General features: G+C 40.2%; 2 protein-coding genes across 5 annotated transcripts in view; one reads left to right on the plus strand and one right to left on the minus strand.

The window, feature by feature from the left end:
- Nucleotides 1-10,720, minus strand: part of PROSER1 (proline and serine rich 1) — a 28,373-nt gene extending 17,653 nt beyond the window's left edge. Inside the window, exons 1-5 of the mRNA XM_045474850.1 lie at nt 9,857-10,720; nt 7,302-7,367; nt 4,739-4,807; nt 1,259-1,353; nt 130-223 (exon numbers count right to left, since the gene is read on the minus strand). Coding sequence (XP_045330806.1) covers nt 130-223; nt 1,259-1,353; nt 4,739-4,807; nt 7,302-7,367; nt 9,857-9,901 — 369 coding nt within the window. The 5' untranslated portion in view covers nt 9,902-10,720. The remainder of the gene's footprint in view (nt 1-129; nt 224-1,258; nt 1,354-4,738; nt 4,808-7,301; nt 7,368-9,856) is intronic.
- A 265-nt stretch (nt 10,721-10,985) lies between these two features.
- NHLRC3 (NHL repeat containing 3) lies at nt 10,986-21,538 on the plus strand. Of its 4 annotated transcripts, XM_045474880.1 has the most exons (8): nt 10,989-11,337; nt 11,557-11,585; nt 12,022-12,174; nt 12,478-12,625; nt 14,716-14,916; nt 16,933-17,024; nt 19,866-19,978; nt 20,575-21,538. In XM_045474880.1, exons 1-8 carry the CDS (start codon nt 11,265-11,267, stop codon nt 20,828-20,830), a joined length of 1,065 nt encoding a protein of 354 aa, XP_045330836.1. In that variant the 5' UTR covers nt 10,989-11,264; the 3' UTR covers nt 20,831-21,538. The 4 variants fall into 4 exon arrangements, with proteins under 4 accessions (XP_045330826.1, XP_045330817.1, XP_045330836.1 ...); XM_045474870.1 differs by having other exon boundaries at nt 10,986-11,585; nt 14,770-14,916; XM_045474861.1 differs by having other exon boundaries at nt 10,987-11,585.
- The last annotated feature ends 201 nt before the right edge of the window (nt 21,539-21,739 follow it).

The following is a 21,739-nucleotide window of genomic DNA, read 5'->3' on the forward strand; positions in this document are numbered from 1 at the left end:
CATTCTTGACCCATCGCACAAGAGCAGTCAGGTCATTTGTCACAGAAACACGGGAATAAGACTGTACTTTTTCATCAACATTCAGAAGAACCCAGTGTTCTATTTATAGAGCAATCTTGAGAAAATTACCTGTTCAAGTACTCTTTTGCACCGTTTCTTCTCAGACATATTTATCCTGAATAAATCTTCAATGGGACGAGAATTCTGTGCATCAACAATGTTTCTACCAAGGAAATGCAATTTAGCTTTTAAGAACCTGGACATACAATACAAAGGCCACAATCTTTACCATACAACTCTACCTGAGTAAGCTTCTCCCCAATGACACAGGGAGAAAAGTGATTATTTCGTTTTAATTGGTGAATATAAACAACATGCTTACATAAAATTGATAAATATAACTGAGCTGAGGCTCATCTGGTTACCTAAAAGTAACAAAGTAATTCAATAAAGAGGACCATTCTGAGATTCTTTGAAAACGTCCCCTCACGAGGAGTAGCAGGAGATCTAAGGCAATAGAAAAAAAAAAAACCTATGTGGCCAAATGCATAAGAGTCATGGTTGATCTAAAACTGAAGCTTACCTTGTGCTTTAATTTTGTATTTTTGTGCACATCTACAAAACACTTGTAGGTTGTAAGTCCCATATGTTATATGGTATATGTTATAAGTCCCTTATAGCACTTCCAAATGCACGTGCTCGAAATAAACAGCAACCTACAGACTGTTCCATCCTGCAGAACAGCAGGCTCTTTTTCTCCTTGAGCTGACATTCATCACAGTCACTTACTCCATGCAGCGCTGAGTGCTTTCACATATCTTACAGTATCAAAAGTTCACATATCCTACCGAGTAGGTGAGATCCTTATCTTTACACCCGAGGAAAATAAGGTCCATAAAGAATAAGTACATATCAAGCCAAAAAAAACTTGTTGATCAGAATGTGGCAGAACCTAATCACAAACCCGTAGCTTTCTCAATAAGCCTTTCAAACTATTCAGAGTAGGAAGGCAATGGACGTCACTGAAATGCGGACAAACCAAATAAATAATCTCAGTATGGCCTGTTATTCTCTAAGTTATAACCATGTGTAATAAGTACACTAGATATTTAGATATAAAAATTCAGTCTACACTTTCACAGATTTTATTAGAGTTCCATTTGCTAAGAAAATTCTAACACACACTAATGAGTTAAAAAAGATTTAAAAAGTTTTCCAAATTTTCTCCAATGAAGTAACAAGAAAATGAAATACTTACGAAGCTAACAGCTCAAGAGCAACTAGCTTGTCTTTACTGAAGGTGAAACAATTGAGAATATGGACCACTTCTGCTGGGTGAACAGCCACCATTTTCTATTAATATAAAAAATAATGTTGTTTTCAACATGACAAGTTTTCATGCCAGAAATTGCCTTTTTTAGGGAAACATGGTTAAATGTTCTTAATGTAAATATTTGAGGTAAAACTGCTTACTCAAAAGTAAGCCCTAACAACCATGTGACTTTAACTCAGGCTTTTTCTATATAACCATTTCAGTTGAAGACCTAAGTTCCCTATGCACTCTTTCTTATCATTTCTCAGTGGATTCATTTATAGAAAAAAATACTTACATATACTACTTTTCTCAGAAAGGTCATAAAAAAGGGGGTATTTATAAATACGGGAAATACTTGGCTTGAGAAGTTAGAAAAAAAACTACATTCCTCAGCTAGAACACCAAGTAGTCTATAATCAGGGATTCCTAAAGTGATGTCCACGTGCTGAATACTGTTACTAAGACAGGGTGACAGCAGAGTCCCCTCAGGTAGGGAAAGGACAGGTTAAACAGCACGAGTGTGCACGTGTGTGAGCAGGGGGAGGGGCAGACAGAGAGGGAGAGAGAGAATCCCAAACAGGGACTGTCAGCGCAGAGCCCTGCTCGGGACTTGACCCCATGAACCGTGGCATCATGATGTGAGCCTAAATCAAGAGTCAGATGCCACCCAGGCACCCCTAAACAGAACTTTACTGCCGAACTTTCTTAGGAGTCTTACAATAACGTGCACCGTGACACTCCAAGATTGTGTGCAATGTTACATAATTTGACTAGGGTACTTTTGTTTTTGAAGATAAGATTCAGCCAATTTACAGATTTATGTTAACAGTGGATGAAATTCAAAGGAAAGACAATGCCAGATCATTTAGAATCACTGCCCAATAGATTCCTACAATTTAATTTTTTTTTTTTTTTTTACATTTATTTATTTTTGAGAGACAGAGAGAGAGCGTGAGTGAGGGAGGGGCAGATAGAGAGGGAGACACAGAATCCGAAGCAGGCTCCAGGCTCTGAGTTGTCAGCACAGAGCCCGACGCGGGGCTCGAACCCACAAACCACAAGATCATGACTTGAACCGAAGTCGGACGCTCAACCGACTGAGCCAGCCAGGCGCCCCTAGATTCCTACAATTTAGAGCAGTGGTTTTCAGACAATTTTATCCAGGTTAGCACCAAGAGAATTGGCTTAACTATATACCCTTTTGCAAGTCTTTAAATGGACATCTAAAAACTATGCTACAAGTTTAAATATTTACAAAAATTGATTTATTTATCTTCGTTATATATTTGTAAAAACTTTGGAACTACTGATTTAGTTCACTTCATTTATGAAAATGTCTATTGTATAACCTAATTGTCAAGATTAGTCCTCTGTGAAAACAACCAAATCAGACTGACTTTGTCAGAAAAGGCTGGACTCATTAAGTTGTGCCCATGCTAGCCTTTCGCCTCTAAATACCTTAGAATTTTAATTTTAAGGTAGGTCCAAGTAAGCAGGCCTCAGAGCTTTGTCATGAATTTTTTGTCTTAATAAAATAAGGTGAGGGGCGCCTGGGTGGCGCAGTCGGTTAAGCGTCCGACTTCGGCCAGGTCACGATCTCGCGGTCCGTGAGTTCGAGCCCCGCGTCGGGCTCTGGGCTGACGGCTTAGAGCCTGGAGCCTGTTTCCGATTCTGTGTCTCCCTCTCTCTCTGCCCCTCCCCCGTTCATGCTCTCTCTCTCTCTGTCCCAAAAATAAATAAAGGTTGAAAAAAAAAAAAAAAAAATAAGGTGAGGTCCCCATCAGTATTTCTTACAAAACCTCTCTGCTTTGCTCTCCCTCTGAGGAAATTACTGGTCTCTTTGGTCCTTGGGGAAAAGATTTTCACCCTGGGGTGACGGGCGGATGGGTGAGATAACCTTTTTTTTATAAAGTTAAAAAAAAAAATTGTTCAAGAGGAGAAACACTAACACATCCAGACACTTTCTTTGCCAAATTAGTTTAGGAAGCTAAGGATCTGTAGATTTCCTTAAAGCTATCCGTGCCTGATCCTCCGAGGAGAATCTTCCTACATAGCCAGATACTGTTTGACTTAAATGTCTCCTTTAATTTAGGCTCCAGCACTGTGCTGGCCATACAGTAGCCACTAAGCACATGTGTCTATTTAAATTAAAAGGAAAGAAATAATACAGTTCCACAGGCAGACCAGACACATTAGGTGCTCAAAAGCCACATGTGGTCAGTGGTTACCAGACTGGACAGCAGAGATACAGAACTCTTCCATCATCGCTGGAAGTTCCATTTGGACAGTGTTGGTCTAAAGAATTATAAATATAAACCCAACTATCTACTGTTCTAAAACTAAATACAACAGGATAAAGATATCAAAAATTTGAAGGACATACACAAAAACACTTAAGAATTCAAATTCTAGGGGTGCCTGGGTGGCTCAGTCGGTTAAGCGGCCGGGTCATGATCTTGTGGTTCATGAGTTTGAGCCCCAAGCCAGGTCCTGTGCTGACAGCTCAGAGCCTGGAGCCTGCTTTAGATTCTGTGTCTCCCTTTCTCTCTGCCTCTCCCCCACTCACGCTCTGTCTCTCTCTCTCAAAAAAATAAATAAGCTTTAAAAAAAATAAGAATTCAAATTCTATGGGGGGCATCTGGGTGGCTCAGTCGGTTAAGCGTCCAACTCTTGGTTTTGGCTCAGGTCATGATTTCAGTTTATTGAGTTTAAGCCCTGCACTGTGCTCCAGGCTGACAGCAGGGGGGCCTGCTCGAGATTCTCTATCTCTCTCTCTCTCTCCCTCTCTCTCTCTCTCTCTCTCTCTCCCCCTTTCTCTCTGCCCCTCCCCTGCTTGCACTCTCTCTCTCTCTCTCAAAAGAAATAAACTATAAAAGAAAATTCAGGGGCGCCTGGGTGGCGCAGTCGGTTAAGCGTCCGACTTCAGCCAGGTCACGATCTCGCGGTCCGTGGGTTCGAGCCCCGCGTCGGGCTCTGGGCTGATGGCTCAGAGCCTGGAGCCTGTTTCCGATTCTGTGTCTCCTTCTCTCTCTCTGCCCCTCCCCCGTCCATGCTCTGTCTCTCTCTGTCCCAAAAATAAATAAACGTTGAAAAAAAAAAATTAAAAAAAAAAAAAAAAAAAAACTTTAAAAAAAAAAAAAAAGAAAATTCAAATTCTATGTTTTGTTTGCCTATAAATATTTTCTCTTCCAATCTGCCAATTAGGATCCTATGGTTCACAACTTAATAAGGTACATACAATTTAAATTCACAGTTTGGGGAGTCTTAATTTTTTTAACAATTATTTGATTAATCAAAGTATAATAAAACTTAGGATTAGTTTTTCTAATGCAAACAAATTACAACCTGAGATCAATTATAGAAAACAAGGGGAGAATTCAAGATACTTAAATTCTTCATTCTAAAGAAAAGTAAGTTACTTACATGTTGTAATGCTTTCATTGCCTTTAACTGAGGTTCAGCCCAGGAGAAATATCTCAGTAAATCGACCACCTGAAAAAGCAAAGAACTCCTTTAGCTCTAATGATATGTATTCGCCAACATTTCTACAAGATTTGTTTCAGTACTTTGAATTACTATTCGGTCCCTTACTGGCACAAATCACACTTTAAGTGCTCAATGGCCATGTGAAGTAGGTAGTTACCACGAGGAATAGTGCAAAAAGAGAACATTTTGATCGTCACAGAGACTGGGGCAGCGCTGCTACAGAAATAAACAAAAAGTACAAAATACAGGAAAAACAAAGTACCTAAAGAAAAGAGAATGAAAAAGTACTAGATGGAGATAAATGTCAGCTGTATTACGAATGGAAAACTCTAAAAATTTAGTGGAGAGTGAGTTTTAATCAATCACAAAAGGGTGTTCAGTGGTGTAGCTTAGAATAGGTCTGCTATCTCCTGCTCTTTTCCTTGAATCTCAAGAGCACGGATCTCGTATTTACACCACAGATCTATTCCCTAAAAGTGTCAGAATCACCATGAGTTACTCCAGCAATTTGTAAACAGTAGGGCATTTGGGGAACAGTTAGCCAGGCTCTCCCACCACTACTGCCACAGGCGAATTTCAAATGAATGAGGGAGATACTACGAGATCTCTTATAAAAGAGGAGGAGGGCATCAAGGTCACAACACTGAAGTTCCTGCATAGTCACCACCACCCTTTTCACTGCCTCCAAGGGAAATCCAAAAGAAAAGAAAAAAAAAAAAAAAAAAAAGACTCAAAGAGGGAGTAATAAAATCTGGGTTTGTGAATTAATGTGTTAAGGTTTCAATTATTCTACAAAGCAAAATTAATGCTAGAGACTGGAGTGGTATATGAAGAGCAGAAAATACTTTCACTCCTTATAAAGTGATGTGTATGTTGCAAATGAGTATTATGCATATGTTCTTTACTATTACGGGAATAATGGTTTTACTATACATACACGTAGAAAATGCTACCTGCCCCTTTACCAACCAAAAAAACATTGCTATCACATCTGAGATAGGAAGAAAAACCTTCAATATAATAAGAAGGCTTAGAAGGTCATACTTAAAAAAATAGCTTTTAGTTTTTTAAAGTTTTTGATGACTTTAGCAAAGTGGAATAACCACCAAGGGAAGTTTTCTACAAAATTTCACACACACACACACATATACTCAAAAGAAGAAAAGTTATTATCTATGAGATATTATAAATCTTTGTAAAACATTTAAATTAAGGTGATTTTGAAAAGTAATGGGACAGCTGAAAAACACTCACTAAATAGACAGCAATACAATGCATGCAATTTGTAAAGTAGCTTTTAGGCATTTAAGAGTCAAAACCTCTGTAGGCTTAAAGTGATCCAAACCTCAAGTTTTAAAAATCTTGAGATAACAGATGAGAAGTTGGAGCATTTACTAACTCCACCTACAGATTCATCCACTGTCTACCCTCTCCACATTCTTACCCTTTCCCAGAACTCTTCTCCAGATGCACATTTCTCTTTCTGCCCTATTTCTCTATCAAGTGTTTTTTAAGTATTCCTCAGAAATCAGGCCTCTCTATGTATGTTGTGGGTATGCATACATATGCATACACTTTTTAAATTAGCAAACTCCCCCTAAAGCTGCATGAGTTTTCATTAAACTACCATGCTTAAAACATTATTTGTCCGGCAGTGACAGAAACTACTTTTAAACACCACATTTTGTTTTAACATGTAGTCAATTTCGTAATTACTGACTTATAAATACTGTACAAATTTGGGTATGTTTACCATTAGAAATTTATAAATTCATGATGCTGTGCTCAGAATAAATATTTGAAAACTGGTCTTGGACACTGAATTTTAAAATGTTACCAGGGGCACCTGGGTGGCTTAGTTGGTTAAGTCTGACTCTTGGTTTCGGCTCAGATCACGATCTCACGGTTCGTGAGTTCGAGCTCCATGTCAGGCTCTATGCTGACAGCTGCGGAGCCTGCTTGAGATTCTCGGTCTCCCTCTCTCTCTGCTCCTCCCCCACTTGCTATCTGTCTCTCTAAATAAACATAAATTAATAAAATAAAATAAAATAAAATAAAATAAAATAAAATAAAATAAAATAAAATGTTAACACAGGCGCCTAGGTGGCTGAGTCAGTTGAATGTCTGACTCTTGATTTCAGCTCAGGTCATGATCCCAGGGTCCTGGGATTGAGCCGCTCATTGGGCTCCACACTGAGTCTGGAGCCTGTTTAAGATTCATTCATTCTCTCTGTCTCTCTCTGCCCTTCTCCCCGGCTCGTGCTCTCTCTCTAAAACAAAAAATAAAATAAAGTTAATATATGATATTGCAGTGAAAGTAGGTATGTTTATAAAGTACTCTAACTATACACTAGGTAAAATTTTCTCCCCAAATGGAAAGGTTCTAAAGTTTCTGAATAAATACAGCAACAGACTAAAAGCAATTCTGAACTTGACCAGCAAGTAAATAGACATTAACCAGAACATCAGAGTGAAAAAAGATCTTTGTATACACAAATACCTGTTCACTAGAGAAATATCCATGCACATATTCAATTGCTTTTAATTTGTACTCTGTCAGAACAGCCTAAGAAAGGAAAAAGAAAAACAGCATTAGCATATGTAAGCTAAATAGTAACATGCAGACGTCAAAACTGCCTAAGCAACATGGCAGCCCTTCTTCAGCCCCAGCACAGGCAGCGGAATCACTGGGGTGACATGACATTCTACCTTTCCAGGTTCCATGCAGTAAGGGATACGTTGAGACAGCAGGAAAACCTCCTGAGTCTCCCTACTCACTCCTACCAGGAAAAGGAACAAAGCTGTAATAGGCAAGCGTTGACATTAATAGAAATTCCATACAGAATTCCTGTAAATGTTATGAGTTTCAGAACATCCCAAATTCAACCAAACTGTCATTTTTAAGAAGCCTAATTACATCAAACATTATTCACGCATTCATGCATCAATTATTGAGCAGCTATTATGTGCTAAGTGATAGAGAAACATGAATGACAAGGTCTGGTCAGGTTCTCAGTACTTCCACTGGAATGTTAAGACCCCAGGGAGCCAAAAAGGGCCCTCAATTCAATCTGTGTGCCTGCTACTAACTGGCCTTGTGGCCTCTGAAAGGCATTTTAATTAGCTTGAGAACCTTTTTAACCATAAAAAGGGAACAACATTCACTGCCCACCTCAGAGTTACTGTGAAAATTAAAATAGTCAATAGTAGATCTGACACATAATAGTACTAAGTTATGGTTCCTTTCCTCACAGGGCCTCTATCAATGGGAAGTTCAGAGAGAAAGTATGGTGGTCTTGACCCAGCACTATCCAGAACCAGCTGAAATCACATACGTTGTCCTTGCAACTGTTTGCTAAGCTTAGAGATGGAAACAACCATAATTTGGTAGCTACTAATCATTAAAAATCAAGTAAACCCTTTGTACTATAAAACAATATTTGTACTTGGTATATATATCATTTTGCTAGGAGAAAAATATGACCAGTTTACTGAAAGAAACATCCAGGTTGCCCAGTAGTTTTTCACTGAAAAGGGAAGTGAGGAAGAGAGAATGCGACTCTGGGTAAGGTCCTCTTACTGTTGAGATGTAATCTTGGGAAGTGATTACCTGGTTTAAACCAATTTATATCTACAAAGTCTGAAAGCAATTTTTTTAAAAAACAATAGTAATTCTCATTTAGATATGCCTATGTTTTTATCCCATTTTAACAGACTTAAGACAATGCTGATATATCTAATTTGCTTGCAGACCAAAAATAAGGATTTAAATAAGAAAGTAAATTGCTATCTCATGTATGACTTTGATCTCTGGAAAATATCCTATTCCCCTCATTAGTATTTGTGTGTGTGTGTGTGTGTGTGTGTGTGTGTGTGTGTGTGTGTGATCTTTTCACAACATAGAAGGGAGAGATTTTGCAAATTGCACCCTATAACTTCCAAAAGTAGAAATCTACTTGGTCTACTTGAACCCACAAATTACTTCCTCATAAACAGTAAATATCAGCTCATAAATTGTTACAAATTCTATACATATAGTTGACAACCTGACATTTTATTGCAAATTTTAATTGGACAAGCTGGATTTGCAAAAGCTGAAATTTTGACCAAAAACAACATTCAATATCACCCAACATGTAAATTTAACCTAATACGCAAATTTGAAAAACAGTTTTAGGACAGATGAAGAAAACTAACACTTTGCTTTATAGAAAATGCAGAAAAACAGCATGTCTACAGGCAATTTCATTCATTTCATAAGCTGAAATAAATCAATCACCAGAGCATAAAGTAACAAATCCTACCCTGTCAGTCAAGGGTCTTAAAGGTTTGGAAATGGCCAGAAGTTCTAAGCAAAACACTCAGTATTAGCATACTAATGGTACAGATGGTCCTTCCAGATGTAATTATGTAAACACTTTTGTGCTTTAAGTATTTACTGGGCTCAAGGCTACATTCCAAATATTTTTGCTGTTTGGTTCATTCTGGGAGGTAGGTTACATACAACAGCCTCGAAAAGAAGCAAAAACTTAGAAAACAGGAAGAAAAAAAGTGTTGAAATTCAAGTTATTGAAGCCCATTCCTAAGAATATGACTTTAAACCTAATACATTTGGACATTGTGTCCGTCCAGGCAACACATAGCCTATCTTCAGATTTGAAAAACCTGCCATGAGAACTCCCATTAAAGAAATTTTATACGTATTATCTCTTAATTGTCAGTCTTAGGTTACTGAAACATGAGATAAAAACTTAAATATTAAATCACTTTTCCGCCAAGTACAGAGCTATTAGATTTGTAGAGCCGGCTTCCGAACGAGTATGCTTTGAATATATTTTCCACAATACCGCACTGATCGTCAAATTTAGCAACTTAATTTCTATTTGTATCGTGAAATATATCGCGATACAAGCTCCCGTAGTGTACATTAAAATTCCCACCAATTTTGCAATCCTAAAACTCGTATTTTGCACCATCGGCACGCAGTCCTTCAAAGAGAATTAACTACGAGAATTCGTAGCTCATAGATTGATTTAAGGCATTAAGTGAAATTACCTTTCTAATTTCATCCAACACCGTTTCAAAGGACTTTTTGTCCATCTTGGTTAGTTTCGACGTGGTTTTACACAGTTGCACTTTCAATCACAAAATGTTCATCCCTGGTCTGCTCTAATAGTAAAAACGTTTATAGCTGAGGAGGAAAGACTCCAGGAGCAAGAAAAAGGATGCAAAGAGGTAGAGAGTACTTCAAACTCTGTAAAAATTTCTAAAAATGGACACTTATAAAAACTTTTTATTAAAAGCAAAAACCGCCAGACTTTCTCAGCTTCAGGACACCTCGGGGAAGAGTCCGGTGCTCTCGGAGTCCTGCAAAGAAGCCCAGGGCTTGGCAGCCGGAGCTGAGCTTCGGTCCCCTGCAACTGAAGGCCAGGCGCACCCGGGGAAAGGTCGTGAAGCCGCTCTCCCGAGTGGAGCGGCCGGGAGAGCAGATGCACCTGCGCCCCGGATCCTGCGGGCGGCGAAGAAGGAGGTACCGGCCTCTCAACCCGCACCAGCGCCTAGGCCGCCGGCCGCCGCCCCTCACCGCGGCGCATGGCCCGACTTGCGTTCAACCCCAGCAGCTGCGCTGGCTCCTGGGTCCCGTAGCCCGGGCAGCGGAGGCCGGGCAGGCTCTTTGTTACCAGCTGCCACGGCTTCCGGGAGCGGGCCGGCAGCCGGAGAGCACCGGGAGCCGGGCGAGGGGGCCCACACTCTCCGGTAGGGGGACTCCCGAATACCGCGGCGCCCACGGCGTCTAGAGCCCTTCCTGGTTACCCCTACAGCTCCCACCGGCTCCTGGGGGCCTTTAAAGAAGCTCGTCGCGCCCCTGTAAACCCAACTCTGCGCCGAGAGCTTAGGCCTCTCTTTCCCGAAAGCCAAAGGAGGGGTCCTGGTGTGGGAACGTAGGTGTCTACAGCAAATGCCTGGATTCCTCAGAATCGGAGGTAGCCGAAATCTTTCTCAGAGCTTGAAAATCATTTTTTGAGAGCCACATTTCTATTTTGCGGGTTTGCGTGTGTTGGGTTGTGATTTTTCAATCTTAATTTAAAAAAAAATGAACGTCGAGAGGTTAAGGCATATCTATGGATACCCTTATTTTTGGCTGACGGGCGAAGTCCGCAGTGTGGACCGCCCCAAGGGGCGGAAAAGGGTGGTCAGTGGGTCAGCCCGAGCCGCGTGACCTGAGGGCGTGGACCCCGAACGCACCAGGAAACCGCTACCCGAGATCTGATTTTCTCTCACCCCGTTCTGTGCTCTCCTCTGGGTTTTCAAAACCCGCACATCCAGGGAGAGGGAATTGGAGATACGAGCTTCGGCCCCGAGGTTGGGCCGACGCCCTATGCGGCGACGAACGGCGTGGACCTGAGAGCGTTCGGTGGCCCCCAGCCGCCTGCGGACCCTTCCGTCTCGTCATGGCGAGATTATGGGTCGGCCTGGCAGGCGCTGGCTTCTTTCTTGCATTACTGGTTTTGCATTCGCGTTTTTGTGGCTCACCGGTGAGTTGAGCAGTGAAGACGTGTCTGTCCGGTGTGTGGACGGCACCGTTGAGAGGCGACGCCGCTGTTGTGGGGTGGAGGTGGCGGGCCCTGGCTCCCGCACTGGCTTGTCTCAAAACCCCCACCCGGGCCGAACTGCCGACGTCCTGCTTTGTCTCTTCGGGTTTAAAAGTTTGTATATGATGCATCGCCGTTTCTCTGTGTTCTTTCTTTCCCCAGACCCCACTACGTCTCCAAATAATTTGCAGGTTTGTATTGTGGCCCCCTTGGTCTTTCGACGTATAAACCCATTCCCCAATCATTTCTGTCCAGCAGACTCAACACCTCTGTATCAGGTGTCAAGGCATGCTTAAAAATAAACATTTGTTGGGACGCCTGGGTGGCTCAGCCGGTTGAGCGTCCGACTTCGGCTCAGGTCATGATCTCATGGTCCGTGAGTTCCAGCCCCGCGTCGGGCTCTGTGCTGATGGCTCAGAGCCTGGAGCCTGTTTCAGATTCTGTGTCTCCCTCTCTCTCTGACCCTCCCCCGTTCATGCTCTGTCTCTCTCTGTCTCAAAAATAAATAAACGTTAAAAAAAAAATAAATAAAAAAAAATAAACATTTATTTATTTATTTTTTTAACCTAGAGAGTGAACTGAATCTTAATCTGGTTGTTTTTTTTTGTTTTTTTGTTTTTTTTTAAGGTTTTAAGGAAATTTGCTTTTCAAGTTTCCTGGACGACCAAGGAAATTCTTTACCGGCTGGATGTGGGATGGCCTAATCGTCCAGAATACTTTACTGGAACAACATTTTGTGTTGCAATTGACTCCCTCAGCGGATTGGTTTACGTAGCCCAGGTTAGTAAAATTGGGATTAAAAAAAAAAAATTATGAATACAAAGGAAACAGCTTCTTGATTTGCTGCACTAAGTAACCATGTATGTTTACATTATGGTAATCGTGAAATTTGGTTTTTTTGGATTGGTTTTGAGTAAATATTTTGGTTTTGAATGTAATAGTTAATACTGTTAGGTTTTGAAGATGGTTTTTAAGCATTATTAATTTCTCAATTAACCTTTAATTGTTGTTTTTCTCTACCAAAATAAAGATTACTTCCTAAAAAATAATCTTATCTAAGCAGTTATTTTTATATACCTTCAGAGAGGGGATAACATCCCAAAGGTATTAGTGTTCACAGAGGATGGATATTTCCTACGATCCTGGAATTATACAGTTGACACACCTCATGGTATATTTGCAGCCAGTACACTACATGAACAGTCTGTCTGGATCACGGATGTAGGAAGTGGTATGTGTAGTAATATCTATTAAATTGTCTTGCTAGAAATCATATTTTTGCCCATGTTCTTGCTTGTATGCTTTAAAATCAAGAGTTGCTAAATATAATTATAATTTAATGACTTGTGAAATCACTTCTTTCTAAAAATCTTTATATTGTACTTCCGTAGAGTCAAGACATTTAACAAGAAGGCTACCGTTGTGATTCTTCCATTAACTTGTCAAGGGACTTTTCCTCTTTGTAGCACCAGTTGTGAGACTATCAGGGGTCCTTTTTTACAGTTTTTAAAACATCAGCTGCTCCTCCCAGGTTAAATGTACACCTCTTGCGTGAAGCCACAGAACTAACAATCTCTGAGAGTTAGTAAAATCTCATTTTCCTTTACCAGTTCTCTTTCAAAAGAGATCGTGCTAAGAAACCAGAACTGCTTTGTGGCCCAAAATGCAAGATTTGCAGAAACTGCTGGTGTTAATGTTTCTGAAATCCTACCTACTGCAGCATGTCTGAAATTTTCCTTCCAAAAAACATTTTTAGTAGAGTATGTTGTAAATCAAGCACAGTTGAATTTATAGCTGTGAATGGTTTCAGAGATAACTGTTTGCGTACTATTGTGGCTTAAGACAAGATAGTACCAAAGATGACTTGTGATGATAATTTCAGGATCTCAAGAATGAATGGGATCATAAAGACAGTGCTTCTAGTATTCTTTGGCCCAGTTACATTCATGGCTTGAAGGACATCCTGTTTCTTCACTTCTGGCTAGTTCAGATGCCATTTTGGAATTAATGAACTCTCAGTTTTTGTTAGAAGTGCTATTACCATTTGTTCCCAGAACCCAAGAGATTTCTGAGCTTCAGCTGATAATCCATTCATTTCAAAATGTAGTTTGGATTGTAAGATTTTGGTTAAAAAAAAAAATCTAGACTGCATCTGATTTCATTGTAATACTGTAATGAAATATGGCTCTTTTCTCTCTTTTTTTCAGAATTTACTGTTAAAAGCCTTTAGTTTTTCATTTCTTCCATTCATGTGATCCTTTTTTATAAAATACTTCATTGATTCCCACAAATAAAAAGAACACACATGACCTCTTCATTCTTTCCGTTATAGCTGTTTTTTTTCATGCACAAATCTGGAGACACTTTATATTCCTTCCCATTTTTTGAAGAAATACATTCCTTTAATAAAAATATGGCTGTAAATGAGCCTATAAAAAAAAAAACCCACAAGAATGTTTTCCACTGGTATTCTGTGTCCTTTGCCAATTTTTTAGGAACTTTGAAGGTTGCATTCTGTAATAATATTATGTTCTCTTATTATTGCTACAAACTAACTCAAGCTTTCAAATGAGGCATAATAATAAATACACTTTTTAAGTTAGAATTGTAATGCAAGTTTGATTCACTTTATTTCCAGTAAGCTCAGTGTATCCGATTTATCTTTTGAATGCCTAACAGTTAGTTTGGTCTTGGTATGCCTTCAAATTGATTTCTCTTAACTACTTCATGGTTTTTTCCTATTTGTTAATACTTTATGTTTTTGCTTGTAAGGAATTTCCACTCAAAGAAGTCTTGATGTAAGTGAAAGGATATGATACTAACAATTTGGGAAGATTTATTCCCTTCTTAGGAAAAAAATGTTAATGGGTTGAATTTGAACTTGTTTCCACTAGGAGAAAGGGTAGTTTTAAAATCTGTATTATAGTGCACTTTTTGTTGACCTACTAAAATTTGAGTGCATGTGATTGAAATAATGATTTTCAAATATAAGTTCCTTTTCCACTTCCTTTTTGGTTTGTTTTTGCAAGGAATGCTCCTTCAAGGTTGTATTTATGATAAAAAAGAAAATGATCTACCTATAATTTAGCATCACAAGCTTCCTGTATAAGGAGCCAATTGTTTTGGTTTGATTTACTTGAATTTAGAATCTACTTATTTAGGAGTACCTGAGATTTTAATTCATAATGAGTTTGGTTGTAACTAATGAAGAAGCTCAATTAACTGTTTAATTCTAGTACATTTTTGCTCTCTGCTTACTTGAAAAACGTGAATGTTTGGACAGTGGTTGTATTTGTGAAGTGTGTGTGTTTATCTTTATAGGATCCTATGGTCATACTATTAAAAAATACAATTCCTTTGGTGATCTTGTTCAAGTGTTGGGTACCCCAGGCAAGAAAGGCACTGGTTTGACTCCCCTACAGTTTGATAACCCCGCAGAATTGTATGTAGACGACACAGGAGATATTTACATCGTGGATGGAGATGGAGGATTGAATAATAGATTGATCAAATTGTCCCAAGGTACCTGGCTTAGCTTTGCATGGCATTATAAGAATGTTATTCAATAAGTTGCATTGCTTTAGTTTGCTTGATACTTGGTAAATATCATAACTGTTACATGTTGTATGTGAAGCTGTGTGTAAAGGGCTCAAGTGAGATGTATGGGATGGCCAGGAATAAATGGTGCTGATGATAGGCTTGCTTAATTCTCAAAAGGTAGGCGTTTGCTTTGAATGAAACTGGAAGCACTTTGGGGATTTATAGTGGGCTCAAGAAGTAAGTGGTTATCCTGTCCAGTTCAGAATAAGGAGATTGGGAACCTGACATCCCAGAGCTGAGGTATCCTTCAGTACGATCAGCTAAAGTTTGTGTTTGTATTTTACTGTGGTTGTGTCCTCAGTAGTATTCTAGGTGCAGGTCTATTTCAGATGAAGCCGTTAAATGGTACTCTGCGGTATTGACAAAGTAAAATGGGACTAGGAGGAGAAACTTCTGTTGACTGGAGAAGTAGGGCAAGGGTTCCTAAAAGAAGTAGTTCTTGAACTACATTTTGGTGGGAGGAGAAGGGAGATGGGAGGAACGTTCACAAGCTCCATCACACAAGGTCTACAGGTGGTAATTAGCAAGTTTTCCAGGAAAGGAGCTTAGGATGTAATTTTTGAATAGTAGAAAGTACGATTTGGGATGTTGAAGGCTTATCAAAGAATTTTGAAGCCATAATTTTGCCTTTAAAATGTCTGAGGTTTTTTAGTGGGAAGGTGACGTTACAGAAGCAGTGTTTACAATAGACACTCTACCGAGATACATTTGCAGTAAGCGCTGTCATTTGGACACGATATAAACCCCTACATGGAAGCTGTGTAGTCAGCTTATCACCCAGTAACTGAGTTTGGCTGGTGATAGTTAAAGGGAGGTGACGTAGGGATAAAGCAAGACTCAAAAAATTCTATGAAAGAAACAACCAAACTCAGGAGACAGATTGAATGGCTGTGACAAAAAAAATTGCCACGGGGCACCTGGGTCGCTCAGTCGGTTAAGCATCTGACTTCGGCTCGGGTCACGATCTCGAGGTTTATGAGTTTGAGCCCTTTTGGGGCCGCTGCTGTCAGCACAGAGCCCACTTTGGATCCTCTGTCCGCCTCTTCTCCGCCCCTCCCCCACTTGCGCTCGTGCACTCTCTCTTTCTCTCTCTCTCAAAACTAAATATCTTTTTTAAAAAATCGCCACAAACTAAATGGCTTAAATGGAAATGTTTTCTCTCGTAGTTTTGGAATCCAGAAGTCTGAATCTAATGGGCAGGCCATGCTCCCTCTAATGGCACGAGAGGAGAATCCCTCTTTGCCTCTCCGGCTTCCCGTGGCTCCAGACATTCCTTGGCTTGGGGCAGCATATCTCCAGTCTCTGCCTCTGTCTTCAGATGGCTTTCTTTTCTGTGTGTGTCTGTGTCTCAAATCTCCCTCTCCTTTCTCTTACAAGGACACTAGTCATTGGATTTAGGGTCCACCCTAAATCTAGGATTATCTCTTCACAAGATCCCTAACTTCATTATATCTCCAAGACTCTGTGTCCAATAAAGTCACATTTACAGATACAGGAGTACCTGTGACTCGGGCTTGGGCATATCTTTAGGGGTAGAGGTAATAGGGGTAGAGGTAGTAAAGGAGACAGAATATAAAAACAATGTGAATTTTTAAGCTCAGAGGAATTGTAATGCCAAATAACCGATTAGTTAGGAAGGGGTATCAGTTTGAGGGAGATGTTGACGTGAATCACAGCAGTGGTTTTGAGTGATAAAAGATTCAAGTGGAGAAAGTCATTAAAGAAGTCGATTAACTGCTTGAAACAGAGAAGGAATTTTTTTTTCTGGTAAAGCATAAGAATTAAACAAAGTGGTATACAAACAGAAAGCCAGTAAAGCATAATCAATTGGAGGTATAATTGAATAGTTTGTTTGCAACTTAAAACATAAAATATAACATGCAAATGTGTCAGGTATTCTATATGTTGCTCTGACCAACTATGTTTACCACTGTCCAGATTTTATGATACTTTGGCTGCATGGAGAACGGGGGACAGGGCCTGCCAAGTTCAACATACCACACAGCGTTACAGTTGATTCGGCTGGTCGGGTAAAAAATACACTCTCGTTGTATCTGGAACTGTGTATCTAAATATGTGTGTGTGTGTGTGTGTGTGTGTGTGTGTGTGTGTGTGTGTGTGTGTGTGTGTCTTGGTGTATGGGCCTATATATATATGGATCTTGGTGCACATGTGTGTTTCTGGACGTATAAATTACGTATGAATGTTTGTGGTTGTGTGTATCTGGGTATGTCTGGGCAGTTCCTTTGGGGCTGGGTATACCCACGTACTCTTACAAATGTTTGGGTCCCATACTGGAGAGAGTTCCCCAAATATTTAAAAATGAACAAAATAGATTTTCTATGTCACTTAAAGGTAGAAGGAACAAATAAAGGAATAGAACATAAGTAACCTGAAGAAGAAATGAGTCACCCTCCCACTAAGAAAACTACGATGTGTTTGAATATATTTTTTTTTTTCAACGTTTATTTATTTTTGGGACAGAGAGAGACAGAGCATGAACGGGGGAGGGGCAGAGAGAGAGACACAGAATCGGAAACAGGCTCCAGGCTCTGAGCCATCAGCCCAGAGCCCGACGCGGGGCTCGAACTCACGGACCGCGAGATCGTGACCTGGCTGAAGTCGGACGCTTAACCGACTGCGCCACCCAGGCGCCCCTGAATATATTTTTAACTTTAGAATTAAATTCATTCTAGAATATGTTGACCAAAAGGGAGAAGGGAGAGGTTAACCTTGGAAGCTTGAAAACAAGAGCCACCTTGGCAAGCTCTGTTCTCACTAGCTCCAGTGTGGGGAACAGAACACTTTAACTGACGCATTTCAACCCATTTCTTTTTTCCCACCCGTCTCTTTTGCACACCTTTAAGCATACATACCACTTCTTTGGGGTTACTTTCCCAAAAACAAACCCCACCCAAAATGTTACCTTAGTTTTTCCTGTTTTCCTATAGTGGCCTGTACTTCCCCCATTATAGTAACTGTCACACTATCGTATCAATTAACTGTCTCCCTTGACAGAGTGTAGGCTGTATGAGGGCACGTACTGAGTCTCTTTTGCTTTATATCTGGGCGTCTGGCACATACTGGTCATCTTATATGTAACTGAAGTGACTAAAGGACTTACTACACACACAGTAGATGCATCAGACAATCTTGGCTTCATACCGTTAGAAATTTAATCCGTTTCCACTTCTGGCTCTGTGTTTAGCAAGCAACCTTCTGATTGTGATTTGGCTTCCTGTGTAGACAAAATGAGAATGTTTTAATCATAAAATCTTCAGGTAGTTCTCAGTGTAGATAGGAAGATAACTGAACATGTGAATTTTGTCTGTAAATGGGGAGCTAGAAAGTTGGAATTCTGGTTTTAAACACATTACCCTGCTGAGCCTGGTTAACTTCTCCCTTTGTGGGATAAGAACAAGATCAAGTTTCTGAGCAGGCAAGACTTAGACCCTGGTAAATTCTCCACAGTGATAAGTGCCCTTTCGAGAGGCCTTGGAGAACATTGATGGACATCCTCTGGCATTACTGAATGATGAGAAATGAGAATGTTCATTTCCGCACACTTGTGTTTTAACCACAGTCATGCTGTTCTGAACGTTTTATGTGATTGACTCAGTCATCATCCAAGCCTATGTGAAAAGTTCATTAGGTCCAGAGGTAAACTTGCCAGTGTTTCTTAAACAAGATTTCTCAGATTTTGTTCAGTAGGAAAGATAACGCTAACAATCTAAAGTATTATTCCATCTTACGACCTAAACTATATTTCTTCCTTGGTCACTCATCTAAGACAGTAATCCCAAAATCTTTAAGGAAATCCATCCTTACTAAAGAATCACGAATCAGGAAAAGGTCTTGAGAAATTGCCTTACATAGAGATCAACAACCTCTCTAAAGTGAAACAGTTTATTTGTGTCTTATTGTAGATGAATTTAGTGGCTACTGAAACTCAAACCTACTGACAAATACATAGTTAGGGTTACCTTGAAGAAACAGTCCCTGAATCCACAAACCCAAGATCCTGAAAGGAGAAGAAGGTAGACGTCAGTGGGGCAGGCCCATATTTCCAGTCCATTCTTACATACCCCTCTATAATCCTAGCTGCATGTCATAAAATGATTTCACTGTACGTATGCTGTAGGTTGCATGTATCAGATATAGTAGATGAGATGCCATTTAACGTGAATCTACTCTCCTGTTTTATGACAGTAGTTTCCTTAGTAACTCATACCAGCCTATAGCAAAACGGAATTAAACCTGTCGTTAGCCTACTGTCATTCTTAAAAGTTACTGAAGTCTTGTAAGCTTCCTCTTCCAGTGGCTTGGCACTTTGGACATGCCTTGCTAAATAGCAGGTGGATGTTTAGTGATACTGCAATAGGCATGAATACCCTAGCCTGGGCTCCTGAGGAACAAGGCTGTGTTTCTTTCTTTTTGTCTTCTAACCTAGCCCTGGAACTGGCAGGGTGGCAGTACTCAGCCGGAAGGTGAATGCCTGTGAGAGGAATGGATGAATTCTGTCCCTCCTCAGTGTTGCTCACGTTCCGCATCATGATGGAGGACTCCGGTTTTCTTGTTATTCGGGTGCTTGGTAGAGCGGGCAGGGTACTGTGTGTGGGCTTTGAGTTGAGACAGGTGGCCTAAAGTGGCTCTCCCACATATTGGAAGCTCACTTCAAACAAGGGATTTAAACTTTCCGAACTTTAATTTCCTGTCTGAAGATAGGGCTTACCTTCTTTGAGGCCCTCTGAGTACCGCATGTGATGATGTATGGGAAACTAGTAGAAATAAACATCCATCCCGCCCCTCTCTCTTTTTGTTTTCTCATTATATGTGGATCTTTTCCAAAAAACATTTTTTTGCTTTCTCAGGTATGGGTTGCTGACCGAGGAAATAAAAGAATTCAAGTGTTTGATAAAGACACTGGGGAGTGGTTAGGAGCATGGAATAATTGTTTCACAGAAGAGGGACCTTCTTCAGTCAGGTAACGTTTTCCTCTTTTTTTGTTGTTTTTTTAATGCTTTTTTAAATCTGATTTATGTTTGCTTCTCTGAAGAGCTAGCTGAAACGTTAAAATATTATTTTCAGAAGGTGGAAAAGGAACAGAAACAAGTTTGCAGAGAATACATAACCATATTTCAGATCCCAAGCAGAGGCAGAAAAGCAGTTAAAGTCCCAGTGCACTGTGGGGTCGGGGTGTCAGATAACATATGCTGGACCCCCTACAGCTTTCACCCTCAGGGTACATGTGGTGAATTTTTAAACACAGAACGAAAATAGAAATCTGGAGTCTGTAGTGTCAGCCTAGCACCGACTCTCCTGTCCATTAGTTTCATTTTGTGTGGTTCTTGCGTATTACTTTTTGTTGTTGTTCAGGCTATTCTTTGGCTACATCTACCTTCACAAATCTTTATTCCCTCATAAACAGAATTAGACAAACTTAAATTCTCCTCGAAAGCAACCTCCAGCAAGTATAGGTGCCTATTGTTGTTAAGCGTTGTAGGGGAGAAAAATGTTGAAGAAGTCAACATTTATATTGATCTTGCGTACATTTATTCTGTAAAATGTCTCTGTCCTTAGATTTACTCCTGACGGGAAGTACGTGATCGTAGCCCAGCTGAATCTCAGCAGGGTCTTACTGGTGGCCGCACCCCCAGTGGGAAGCATTGGCAACTGTTCCGTGATCAACACAATCCAACTAGCAGACCAGGTTTTACCTCATCTCTTAGATGTCAGCGGGAAGACTGGAGCAGTCTATGTAGCAGAAATCGGAGCAAAGCAAGTGCAAAAATATGTCCCAGTGGAGGGCTATTTTCCTTCGTTCACACATTCATAATGTTTCTTTTCCCGGAGATGTTTCAAGTGGAAGTTCAGATTCTCAAATTCATTGTCATGTCCTTACAAATAACGTTCAGGCACCAGTATTTGCTTCTTCATTTTCCCATGATCTAGTGATGAGAAGAATTTGTTCTTATATCCTTCAGAACCATATGTTTTGTTGCTGTTCTCATGACTTAGTTTTACTTGTAAGTGCATAAGGCTATTTTAACGAAGGAAATGTAATTCTAAAAAATGGGATCTGAAAGAGGGACTAAGACCATAAGGTAGGTATTTGCCCAGGTAGACTAATCCTCCCTGGGAGGAAGAGGGAAAGGAATAAAAACGGGTTTTGCAGGATATATTGAACTAAATGTGAAGGACTACAAACCTCCAGTTTGTTCACCTTATATAAAATGTACGTTTTGAGCGATTAAGTCAGATGGGCTCTTGATCAATGAGTACCCACAGGATGCTAGCTCCTAAAGATTCAGAGAGGAAGAATCAGGACTTACCTGTGTGAGCCTGCTCAGTAGCATCTAGTCCAGTGGGAGACAAGTGTGCAAACTGATACAAGCGTGTCAGCAGGCCTTAAGCGTGTCTTGTAGGAACATTACATCTGACTGAGAGAATCCTGGAGATTTTGCAGGGTAAGTCCATTCGAGCTCCCAACTTGAGAAACCAAAGAGGGGAAAACAAGGTGGTCCAAATGGACAAGCTGTAAAAAGTTACAGACTTGCTGAGAACCCTGATAGGCTTTCTTTCTTTTTTTTTTTTTTTTTTAAATTTTTTTTTTTTCAATGTTTATTTATTTTTGGGACAGAGAGAGACAGAGCATGAATGGGGGAGGGGCAGAGAGAGAGGGAGACACAGAATCGGAAACAGGCTCCAGGCTCCGAGCCATCAGCCCAGAGCCTGACGCGGGGCT

This window comes from Leopardus geoffroyi, chromosome A1 (genome assembly GCF_018350155.1).
Source record: "Leopardus geoffroyi isolate Oge1 chromosome A1, O.geoffroyi_Oge1_pat1.0, whole genome shotgun sequence".
Classification (NCBI taxonomy): domain Eukaryota; kingdom Metazoa; phylum Chordata; class Mammalia; order Carnivora; family Felidae; genus Leopardus; species Leopardus geoffroyi.

Coding starts and splice junctions, on each gene's coding strand:
- NHLRC3 (XM_045474861.1), top strand. CDS start 11,265: ATGGGTCGGCCTGGCAGGCGCTGGCTTCTTTCTTGCATTACTGGTTTT. Junction 11,586..12,021: donor CGTCTCCAAATAATTTGCAG/GTTTGTATTGTG, acceptor TTTTTTTTTAAG/GTTTTAAGGAAATTTGCTTT. Junction 12,626..14,715: donor GATCACGGATGTAGGAAGTG/GTATGTGTAGTA, acceptor TTATCTTTATAG/GATCCTATGGTCATACTATT.